The sequence below is a fragment of the Eutrigla gurnardus genome, assembly GCF_963514095.1.
Source record: "Eutrigla gurnardus genome assembly, contig: SCAFFOLD_245, whole genome shotgun sequence".
NCBI lineage: Eukaryota > Metazoa > Chordata > Actinopteri > Perciformes > Triglidae > Eutrigla > Eutrigla gurnardus.
In genome coordinates this window covers 3,838-16,036 of record NW_028155481.1, presented here as the reverse complement: position 1 = coordinate 16,036, position 12,199 = coordinate 3,838, and the positions used below count along the sequence as shown (strand labels likewise).

The 12,199-nt window shown below is 46.7% G+C and overlaps 1 protein-coding gene across 1 annotated transcript; it reads left to right on the top strand.

Moving 5' to 3' along the window:
- The first annotated feature begins 978 nt into the window (after positions 1-978).
- On the top strand, positions 979-10,398 carry LOC311010270 (fibroblast growth factor receptor substrate 2-like). The gene is made up of 6 exons (XM_084040804.1): positions 979-1,141; positions 1,226-1,317; positions 6,006-6,192; positions 6,359-6,493; positions 8,459-8,622; positions 8,944-10,398. Exons 2-6 carry the CDS (start codon positions 1,252-1,254, stop codon positions 9,988-9,990), a joined length of 1,599 nt encoding a protein of 532 aa, XP_083896930.1. The 5' UTR covers positions 979-1,141; positions 1,226-1,251; the 3' UTR covers positions 9,991-10,398.
- The last annotated feature ends 1,801 nt before the right edge of the window (positions 10,399-12,199 follow it).

Sequence of the window (12,199 nt, the reverse complement as noted above, 5' to 3'; positions counted from 1 at the left end):
CCCACTCACACTTCATTAAACCTGATCATCACAGAGGCCTGTGGCTCCTTTAGTTCGTTAACAACTTCACTGTTGCTGCTCAGACAGGTCGTCAACTGGTTGCTTCTGCTGACACTTTATATTAGGAGGCCAAGTCCACAGACCATGTACAGGTGACAGGAAGCCTTTTACTAATCTGTCATCTTTCTGTATGAACCCATCAGATTTAATGTGATTAGTCATTTAATTAATAAGTAGACTGTATCTACTGTAGGAGATGTGAACATTTCACATCACGATTATCATACCAGAATATTTGTGATTCATATCCCGATAATCATCACTTAAAGTAGTAGTAAAACATCCTGGAATCACTTCACGTTTAGTTAAAACACACAGATACATTGTATCACAGATACAATAAAAAATGACACCCAACTCTATTTAGTGAGCATCCATTTTAGGGAAGATAAGAAAATAATCTTAAATAAGATAATCATGAATCAAATAGACTCCCTGTATAAATAAAGGATAATACATTTAAATAATGTCTCTTTCTATGCTGTATTTTTCAAATCGGGCTCTATTTTACACGTTTCTACCATGTTCGTGAATTAGACAACTTTTTAAAGTCACTAGTGATGACATTTCCGATTATTCCGACAATGGAAATTCACCACAATCCATTATTTTGATTGTTTTTTATCCTGATGCAAGATAAAATCATATCGTCCCAACCGTAATTTACTAAATGTATTGTATGTGAATTTGTAGTGTGCTACAGCTTTAAAATGCACCTTGAAAGTGCTTGAAAAGTGCTTGAATTTCACTTTGGAAAGGGAGGGGGAACCCTCAGTTTAGTATCTAACCCAAAGTGCACTTAATTGGTTAATTATCAGCTCTGTAACCAATAGATATATTGATAAGAAAACACATTATTATAAAGTCTTCATTCTTAGTTGTTTTATTAACTTGAAATTGATTTCAATGATAGGAATGGTTGCAGGTTAATGTTGTGTTGATGGATGTGAATTTCATCAACTGTCATGTTACTCTGATGTGTGTCTGTGCAGAGCTGCAGTCCATGTTTACAGATCCACTAAAGCATGAGCGTCCCTCAGGCTCTGAGGATGGAACCAGGGCTCCTGGTGGCAGGATCTAGGTGAGGACCCCCACCCTCCACAGAACTCTCTGGTTAATACCACAGGGCAGACGTCGCTTTAAACACATGTTTGTTGTGTCCCAGACATCAGATGGTGCTCTGAAGAAGCCATGGGTAGCTGTTTAAGCTGTCCAGAGAAAGAGTCAATTCCAGATAACCATCAAAGTAAATTCAAGGTGAGTTTGTGCCTCTGCAGCGACCTCACACTATTCTCCATTAGTCAGTCAGTCAGCATGCACCCTGGATTATTCACTATTAGTCATTCAGTCAACACACACCCTGGATTATTCACTATTAGTCAGTCAGTCAACACACACCCTGGATTATTCACCATTAGTTAGTTAGTGCCGCTGGCTGTGTGTTAGAGTTGTTGTTTACCTGCCTCTGACTGTGTGTTAGAGTTGTTGTGTACCTGCCTCTGACTGTGTGTTAGAGTTGTTGTGTACCTGCCTCTGGCTGTGTGTTAGAGTTGTTGTGTACCTGCCTCTGACTGTGTGTTAGAGTTGTTGTGTACCTGCCTCTGACTGTGTGTTAGAGTTGTTGTGTACCTGCCTCTGACTGTGTGTTAGAGTTGTTGTTTACCTGCCTCTGACTGTGTGTTAGAGTTGTTGTTTACCTGCCTCCGACTGTGTGTTAGAGTTGTTGTGTACCTGCCTCTGACTGTGTGTTAGAGTTGTTGTGTACCTGCCTCTGACTGTGTGTTAGCGTTGTTGTGTACCTGTTGCTGGCTGTGTGTTAGAGTTGTTGTGTACCTGCCTCTGACTGTGTGTTAGCGTTGTTGTGTACCTGCCGCTGGCTGTGTGTTAGAGTTGTTGTTGTGTACCTGGCTCTGACTGTGTGTTAGTGTTGTTGTTGTGTACCTGCCTCTGGCTGTGTGTTAGAGTTGTTGTGTACCTGGCTCTGACTGTGTGTTAAGAGTTGTTGTTGTGTACCTGGCTCTGACTGTGTGTTAGAGTTGTTGTTGTTGTGTACCTGCCGCTGACTGTGTGTTAGAGTTGTTGTTGTGTACCTGCCTCTGACTGTGTGTTAGTGTTGTTGCTGTGTACCTGCCTCTGGCTGTGTTAGTGTTGTTGTTGTGTACCTGCCTCTGGCTGTGTATTAGTGTTGTTGCTGTGTACCTGCCTCTGGCTGTGTTAGTGTTGTTGTTGTGTACCTGCCTCTGGCTGTGTATTAGCGTTGTTGTGTACCTGCCTCTGGCTGTGTTAGAGTTGTTGTTGTGTACCTGCCTCTGACTGTGTGTTAGTGTTGTTGCTGTGTACCTGCCTCTGGCTGTGTTAGTGTTGTTGTTGTGTACCTGCCTCTGGCTGTGTATTAGCGTTGTTGTGTACCTGTATCTGGCTGTGTGTTAGTGTTGTTGTTGTTGTGTACCTGCCTCTGGCTGTGTTAGTGTTGTTGTTGTGTACCTGCCTCTGGCTGTGTTAGTGTTGTTGTCGTGTACCTGCCTCTGGCTGTGTGTTAGTGTTGTTGTTGTTGTGTACCTGCCTCTGGCTGTGTGTTAGAGTTGTTGTTGTTGTTGTTGTTGTGTACCTGCCTCTGGCTGTGTTAGTGTTGTTGTTGTGTACCTGCCTCTGACTGTGTTAGAGTTGTTGTTGCGTACCTGCCTCTGGCTGTGTGTTGTTGTTGTTGTTGTGTACCTGCCTCTGGCTGTGTGTTGTTGTTGTTGTTGTGTACCTGCCTCTGGCTGTGTTAGTGTTGTTGTTGTGTACCTGCCTCTGGCTGTGTTAGTGTTGTTGTCGTGTACCTGCCTCTGGCTGTGTGTTAGTGTTGTTGTTGTTGTGTACCTGCCTCTGGCTGTGTATTAGCGTTGTTGTGTACCCGTATCTGGCTGTGTGTTAGCGTTGTTGTTGTGTACCTGCCTCTGGCTGTGTATTAGCGTTGTTGTGTACCTGTATCTGGCTGTGAGTTAGCGTTGTTGTTGTTGTGTACCTGCCGCTGGCCGTGTGTGTTTCTTACCTGTGTTGTTGTTGTGTACCTGCTAGGGGTGTCAACGTTTACAATTTTTTCTACATGTGTCCACGGGGCTTCTAACCGACGTGTACACGGTTACACGTTTAAATTTATGATCTCTTTCTATCGCAGTTGCGCCATATAACCACTAGAGGGTTCTGTTTCCATTCAACCGCCGCCTCATCCCATTAAATCAAAGCCATTGTAAGTGGTTGCGCATGGATTCCATGCTGTTACTATAAGTCAACTTTGCCTGGCGTAATTTACACTCAACTGTATTTTCAGTGGCAGTTTGTTAAAAAAACTGCCACACAGTGCTGTGCATGCTTTTCGCCACCATCGCGTCCCTGAGTCAACTTGAAGTCACGCGACACTGACTGTGGCCGCAGTGTTTTTTCAACATAACATTGTGCCCCATCATGTATGCCAGGGCTATTCCATTCGTTTTAAATTAGGGCCGGTTGATTGCCCGATTGCCTGTTGTACATAACACGACACACGCATGGCTTGATATTGTTTTGAAGGAGCGCCGTCTGCATATATTTCTAGTAAACACTCGACATCAGCGCATGTGAATACCAGAGGATCTGTGCGAGCAGGCAACGTGAGCGCAGCGGATTTTGGACGGAGACACACAGTGGCATTTTTATTATAAGTAGTACCGGTCCGGTTCCAGGCGGTTCCGGTCCGGTTCCGGTCCGGTTCCACTCACACCACGAGTCTGAAGAGTGCAGCAGCTTATCAAAATACAGTGTCAACTTTCCGAGTTTTCAAAGTAGAAAGCGACATCGTGGTGGTTCAACGAGGCGGACGGTCATCAGCGTAGAGCGTAGCGGGGGCGCGCGGTGAGGATAGTTGTGGCCGAACGCCTTAAGGAACAAGTCTACACTGTGTTGCGCGGAGATGAGAGAGGCCACTATACAGCCACCAGCATGTTTTAATGTTTTATATCCACTAAACGGGCCAGTTAATATTCACTGCACTTGTGGACATTTAATTGTATAGTTAGTGTTATTATCTGAAGCTTTCAGGCAACATTATCACCCCTAAAAATACTGTTGGCGTATATATTGGTGAGGAAAAATGACGTGTAAACGGTTATTGATTTTTCTAAACGGTTATGATTTATTATCCGTGTACCCGTTTACACATGTAAACGTTGACACCCCTAGCGTGTGTTAGTGTTGTTGTTGTGTACCTGCCTCTGGCTGTTTGTTAGAGTTGTTGTTGTGTACCTGCCTCTGACTGTGTTAGTGTTGTTGTTGTGTACCTGCCTCTGACTGTGTTAGTGTTGTTGTTGTCTACCTGCCTCTGGCTGTTTGTTAGAGTTGTTGTTGTGTACCTGCCTCTGACTGTGTTAGTGTTGTTGTTGTGTACCTGCCTCTGACTGTTAGTGCTGTTGTCGTGTACCTGCCTCTGACTGTGTTAGTGTTGTTGTTGTCGTGTACCTGCCTCTGACTGTGTTAGTGTTGTTGTTGTGTACCTGCCTCTGACTGTGTTAGAGTTGTTGTTGTGTACCTGCCTCTGACTGTGTTAGAGTTGTTGTTGTGTACCTGCCTCTGACTGTGTTAGTGTTGTTGTCGTGTACCTGCCTCTGACTGTGTTAGTGTTGTTGTTGTTGTTGTGTACCTGCCTCTGGCTGTGTTAGAGTTGTTGTTGTGTACCTGCCTCTGACTGTGTTAGTGTTGTTGTTGTGTACCTGCCTCTGACTGTGTTAGAGTTGTTGTTGTGTACTTGCCTCTGGCTGTGTTAGTGTTGTTGTTGTGTACCTGCCTCTGGCTGTGTGTTAGTGTTGTTGTTGTTGTGTACCTGCCTCTGGCTGTGTGTTAGAGTTGTTGTTGTTGTGTACCTGCCTCTGGCTGTGTGTTAGAGTTGTTGTTGTTGTGTACCTGCCTCTGGCTGTGTGTTAGAGTTGTTGTTGTGTACCTGCCTCTGGCTGTGTGTTAGTGTTGTTGTTGTTGTTGTGTACCTGCCTCTGGCTGTGTGTTAGTGTTGTTGTTGTTGTGTACCTGCCTCTGGCTGTGTTAGTGTTGTTGTTGTGTACCTGCCTCTGACTGTGTTAGAGTTGTTGTTGTGTACCTGCCTCTGACTGTGTTAGAGTTGTTGTTGCGTACTTGCCTCTGGCTGTGTTAGTGTTGTTGTCGTGTACCTGCCTCTGGCTGTGTATTAGCGTTGTTGTGTACCTGCCTCTGGCTGTGTGTTAGTGTTGTTGTTGTTGTGTACCTGCCTCTGGCTGTGTGTTAGTGTTGTTGTTGTTGTGTACCTGCCTCTGGCTGTGTTAGTGTTGTTGTTGTGTACCTGCCTCTGACTGTGTTAGAGTTGTTGTTGCGTACCTGCCTCTGGCTGTGTGTTAGTGTTGTTGTTGTTGTGTACCTGCCTCTGGCTGTGTTAGTGTTGTTGTTGTGTACCTGCCTCTGGCTGTGTTAGTGTTGTTGTCGTGTACCTGCCTCTGGCTGTGTGTTAGTGTTGTTGTTGTTGTGTACCTGCCTCTGGCTGTGTGTTAGAGTTGTTGTTGTTGTTGTTGTTGTGTACCTGCCTCTGGCTGTGTTAGTGTTGTTGTTGTGTACCTGCCTCTGACTGTGTTAGAGTTGTTGTTGCGTACCTGCCTCTGGCTGTGTGTTGTTGTTGTTGTTGTGTACCTGCCTCTGGCTGTGTGTTGTTGTTGTTGTTGTGTACCTGCCTCTGGCTGTGTTAGTGTTGTTGTTGTGTACCTGCCTCTGGCTGTGTTAGTGTTGTTGTCGTGTACCTGCCTCTGGCTGTGTGTTAGTGTTGTTGTTGTTGTGTACCTGCCTCTGGCTGTGTGTTAGAGTTGTTGTTGTTGTGTACCTGCCGCTGACTGTGTGTTAGAGTTGTTGTTGTGTACCTGCCTCTGACTGTGTGTGTTTTTTACCTGTGTTGTTGTTGTTTGCCTGTTCAGGTGATAAACGTGGACGACGATGGGAACGAATTGGGCTCAGGTGTGATGGAGCTGACCGATGCTGAGCTTGTCCTCCACACCCATCGCCGTGACGACGTCAGGTGGCCTTACCTGTGCTTGCGGCGCTATGGCTACGACTCCAACTTGTTCTCGTTTGAGAGCGGCCGTCGCTGCCAGACGGGTCAAGGTACGAGTCACATGATCACACTCGGCTAAACCATCGTCTGAAGAACTAACGGCAGAATGATTTTAAAAACCAGCAGATTGTTGTGTTGTTATTGTGTACACACACAACCATTGATATCTAATGAGTGTTTTTTTTGGGGGGATAACATATTTGTTTTATTTTTTAGGTATTTTTGCCTTCAAGTGTTCTCGTGCTGAAGAGATCTTCAACATGCTGCAGGAGGTGATGCACAGTCACAGCATCAGTGTGGTGGAGGAGGCAGTGCTGGAGCCAAACCACCAGGGGGCGCACACACCTGCAGGTAAATACACACACACACCTGCAGGTAAATACACACACACACCTGCAGGTAAATACACACACACACCTGCAGGTAAATACACACACACACACACCTGCAGGTAAATACACGCAGCACACACCTGCAGGTAAATACACGCAACACACACCTGCCGGTAAATACACGCAACACACACCTGCAGGTAAATACACGCAACACACACCTGCAGGTAAATACACGCAACACACACCTGCAGGTAAATACACGCAACACACACCTGCAGGTAAATACACGCAACACACACCTGCAGGTAAATACACGCAACACACACCTGCAGGTAAATACACACACACACACACACACACACACACACACCTGCAGGTTAATACACACACACACCTGCAGGTAAATACACACACACACACACACACACACACACACACACACACACCTGCAGGTTAATACACGCAACACACCTGCAGGTAAATACACGCAACACACACCTGCAGGTAAATACACACACACACCTGCAGGTAAATACACACACACACCTGCAGGTTAATACACACACACACCTGCAGGTAAATACACACACACACACACACACACACACACACACCTGCAGGTTAATACACACACACACCTGCAGGTAAATACACACACACACACACACACACACACACACCTGCAGGTAAATACACACACACACTTGCAGGTAAATACACACACACACCTGCAGGTAAATACACGCGCACAAAAATATTTTAAATTCCACTATCATGGTGGAAATGCACCCGGTGAGGGTCAGAATCCCAGGTAGAGGTCTCATGAGGACCCCCTCACTGAGCGTCTCTCAACCTCCAAGTTTAAACGCCCCGGCAGACCGGGTGGATCCCGGCAGACTGGGCGGATCCCGGCAGACTGGGCGGATCCCGGCAGACTGGGCGGATCCCGGCAGACTGGGTGGATCCTGGTAGACTAGGCGGATCCTGGTAGATTGGGCGGATCCCGGCAGACCAGGCAGATCTGGGTCTTAAATAGTCATGTTGAGTCGGTGATGAAAACAAGACGAGAGAAATAAAATACAGACGATAGGGCTGCAGCTATCGATTCTTTTTGTAATCGATTAATTTAGCACTTTATCGATCGATTAATCGAGGAATCGGATAAAAAAAATTGCGTTTTTAAACAACCAAAACAAATAATGCATAACGAAAATGATGTGGCTGTAAAATGATCAAGCATTGGCCCTTTCCTCTCCCTGCCCTAAATATGTGTGTATATAGTGTATACTTCTTCTGTGCCATTTATGTATTTAGCTTTCTCTATCACTACAGTAACTGTTTGACCGTTCTTTTCTCTGCTTTGAACTCCTCCGTCCGTTTGGGCAAACACAACAACTCAAAGGCAAGCGTAAATCAGGCTTTCCGATTGGCTGTAAAAGCTGCTACGGGAGCCAATACGAGCGTCCGATGCATAAACGTAACTCTATACGTCACTCGCAAGATGGCGGATGAGAAGTGATCGATATACATAAACAAAACGGAGAAATGCGCCACGGAGACGAGGAGACATCTAGTCACACATTTTACAACTTTACGCATTCGTTTTGTTGTCAGAAATAAATCGCTCACATGGGCAAGCAGGATCCCGTTGTTTAGCCCCGATACTCTCTGTCGTTTACGGACATTCTGAGGCTGACTTTCCGCCATCGCGCCAACTAAATTCAGAATGAATGACCGTGTATGACGCGCTGGTGTGCTTCCTGAACAACGGTCCGTGTGGAACAATCGGATCCCTGCACATAGGCGCGTCATAGGAATTTAACGAGGCTTCGAGGCAGATGTTTTGCCTCGAGGAATTTTCATAATCGAGTTAATCGAGTAACTCGATGAATCGTTGCAGCCCTAACAGACGACGTAACGGAAATATAAAGCTTTAGACAGTAAATGTCAGGCACATAAAGAGTGTGTGTGTGTTTTACAGCTCTGGGTTACTCTGTGCCCACGGTGCCTAACGGTGTGACCAGGATCCCGTCCGTGGGGGAGGCCCCGTCTCACCCCTCCACCCGTCACCCGTCTGTGGCCAGCACCCGTTTGCCCTCCGTGGGAGAGGAGTCCACCCATCCTCTGCTGGTGGCCGACGAAGCGGTGAGACACACTTCCTGTTCCTTCATTCAGTGTGATCACATTTAACACTATTACTATTCTTATACGCGTGTGTATTATTTATATTCATTTATTTATCTCGTTTTTTTTTTACTTGTGTTTTGTTTGTTTTTTCACTTCTATTATATTTTTTTAAGTTCAATAAATGCATGTTTCCAAAAATCCTCGAGTAATCGGGTTACAGGACTAGTGGACTACATGGTGACCCTGCCAGAACCCTGGTCTTGTTCTGATTGATCTCTACACTGTGAGAGTAGATTAGTGACGATAAGATCCTGATCCTGCTGTGGTTTCTCCGTTCAGGTTCACACCTACGTGAACACCACGGGGCTCCTGGAGGACCAGCCGAGTCCTCTGACTGTCACCACCCCTCTGGAGAGTCCCACATCTCCCCAGTCTCTGTGTCCTCCGACCCCCCCGCCTCCTCCGAGGGTCCGCACCGAGCTGCCGGCCCCGCCCCCCCAGCCAGAGCCCCAGGTGCTGCTGGAACCTCAGGGGGTGCGCTTCGTGCTGGGCCCCACCCCGGTTCAGAGGCAGCTGATGGAGAAGGAGAAGAGGCAGCAGGAGGCCATGGAGGTTGAGGAGCCCCAAGAGACTAACGGCCATAGTGAGGCCCCCGCCGAGGCTGAGCCGGCCCCCCCGATCTCTAACGGCTCCTCCTCTAATCCCTCCACAGCCCCTCGCCGCCACCGCCCGCCCCCCCTCACGCCCGACCTGCAGAATGTCAACAACTCGGCCCAGCGACGCACCGCCCTGCTGGACTACGAGAACCTGCCGGCCCTGCCGCCGGTGTGGGAGGCGAGGAAGCCGAGCTGCGAGGAGGAGGAGAACGGCTGCAGCGGCCTGAAGACGCCGTCGCTCAACGGCTACAACCACCACCCGCACCACGGCCTGCTGCAGCACTCCTACTCCCACCCACTGTCCCCCACCCTCGAGGCCTCGCACAACTACGTCAACACAGAGAACGTGACGGCGCCGCTCAGCGCCCACCGGCCCGACACGGCACGGCGCCGCACTGAAGGACCCACCATCTTTAACTTCGACTTCCGCCGGCCGCCGCTGCCGGGCCACCCGGAGCCGCCCAAAACCCTCAACTACATCGAGGTGGAGATGGACCACAGCACGGGGAACAAGGGGGCTTCAGACGGCAGCAACCCCCACACACCCCGCACCCCCACCTCCCCGCTGCCCCCCACCACCCCTACCCGCCGCACGGAGCTCTACGCCCTCATCGACATCGAGCGCACCGCCGCCATGTCCAACCTACAGAAGGCCCGGCCGCGGGACGACGGCACGTCACGCAAGACGCGACACAACAGCACGGAGCTGCCGACCAAGAGCACGGCGTGACACGCAGCTTCCTGTTGACCTTCCTGTTGACCTTCAGACGGAGCTTCTTTATATCCACATGGAGACGCAGTGACAGACTCCACCTGACCAATGAGTTGATGACTTTCTGTGGGGTCACCTGTCCAGGTAGACCGGCACTAAGGAACCTCGGTACTTGCCATATAGCAGTGATGTAATACCTCTGTTGGGTTGGTGTAAATGAGACGGGACTGCATTCCTCTCCTTATATGGTACAAATCAGTATTACTGAACAAAGCATTCCATTTAGCCTTTTTATATGATTCACTACATGCTGCTGTAATTCAGTATCTAAGGACGACATGGTACACGACATTATGTTTTTGAATATGTACAGTAGATTCTGGCACAATAAATGTCTGTTCTGTTTTTATTTGTACTCATACCTCAGCTCATCATTTTATTATCGGGATGTGGGTCCGGTTCCGGTCCTGTTACTTCTAATCCCCTTCAGACCGCCGACATGCCAGCTTTACATCAGCCTTTTCTTTTGACTTTTCTATTCATTGTGTTTAAAGCTGGTATTTGTACATCGTGTCAGATAAAGTTCACGTTGCATTTATATTGTTAGTTGTATTATCATATATTTGTAGATTCCACTGGTGGTGGCAGACTCCCGTCAGAAGAACTAGACTGGTACCAGTAGCAGATGAACATGTAGTTGAACTGGTGACCAGAAGGTGACGGGGTGAGCGTTGATGCTAACTCAGTGAGCTTCTTCATTGTGTTTTTCATGACAATCAAGAGCTTTCAAAATGGACTTTACTATTTCAACGGGATTGAACCAGTTTCTTTTCAACATACATTTCTGACATTTTTGCGACATACTATAGGCGACTATGACTGTTTTCCTGAGATATTTCAACATCCTATACTATGACTTATTGACTTGTCGACGTACTATACTAATTTTTTAACCATCCTACACTATGACTGTTTTCCTGAGATATTTCAACACTATACTATGACTTTTTTTGACATCCTAGCCTAAAAACCACCACCTTTTTTTAAAAGGAGATTCTTCAGCTTTGCAAAACACCTTTGACCTCCAAAACCTGATCAGTTCTTTCTTGAGTTTGTCCCGGAGACGGACGTCGACCTGCAGATGCGCCGCTGCCGACCAGAGCAACCTGCAGCGTCACGCTTCCTCGTCTACAGTGTAGGTGAGTCAATCTATGAAAAGAAAGGGCTTAACCCCAAAAAAATTCATACAAAAGGTTTTTCAATGGATTCTAGTAGTATTTGGTGTGCTGAATAACATACTAAAAGTATACCAAAATATACCTCCCAGAAAGCCCTCATTTCCAAGATGGCGGCCGAAATGGCGGCGGGGAGCTTGAAATGGCTATATCTCAAATTGAAAAAATGTTGCAAAGGAATTTTCAACTGATTCTGGTACCTCCGGACATGCTTACGAACATACTAAAAATCTAGGAAAATACACCTTCCGGAAAGGCTTCATTTTCAAGATGGTGTCCAAAATGGTGGCCGGCCAAGCTTAAAATGGCTATATATCTCAATAGAAAAAGATTATTCGAATGATTTTTCACTTGATTCTGGTACCTGCAAATATGCTTATGAACATACTAACAATCTAGGAAAATATACCTCCCAGAAAGGCTTCATTTTCATAATGGCGTCCAAAATGGCGGCCGGGAGCTTAGAATGGCTATATCTCAAATGGAAAATGTTACAAAAGAATGTTTCAACTGATTCTCGTACCTCTACATTAAGACTGTGCAACAAATCCAGGCAAATATAACTGCTAGAAAGGCATCATTATCAAAATGACTGCCTGTAAGCTTTCATTGGTTAAATGGTTAAAATTGGTTCCTATTCAAACTAGAAAGGTGGTGTTGGTGTTGAAGAACATAAATGCCACACTTATTGTGGTCTTTATTCATCATCATCTTCGGGCTCCTCTAGAAGAAGAAGAAGTTATGTGGATTGTCACATTCCTTAAGTTGACATGGTCCACAGACAGTAGTACAAGGTAGTCCATATTTTCTGCAAGAGCAGCGGAGTGTCTTGCAGGCAGTGGTACAGTTACAATGAATGACCTTCAAGAGACTGTCTGGAGCAACATTCATTGTTGACATGAGTGGGACAAATCTATTGTCCTGCAGGCTCCACCCCCAGTTCAGGGCATCCATACCATCTTCTGTTCCCATCCAGATCATGTCCAAGTACT

Coding starts and splice junctions, on each gene's coding strand:
- LOC311010270 (XM_084040804.1), top strand. CDS start 1,252: ATGGGTAGCTGTTTAAGCTGTCCAGAGAAAGAGTCAATTCCAGATAAC. Junction 6,193..6,358: donor TCGCTGCCAGACGGGTCAAG/GTACGAGTCACA, acceptor TTTATTTTTTAG/GTATTTTTGCCTTCAAGTGT. Junction 6,494..8,458: donor GGGGGCGCACACACCTGCAG/GTAAATACACAC, acceptor TGTGTTTTACAG/CTCTGGGTTACTCTGTGCCC.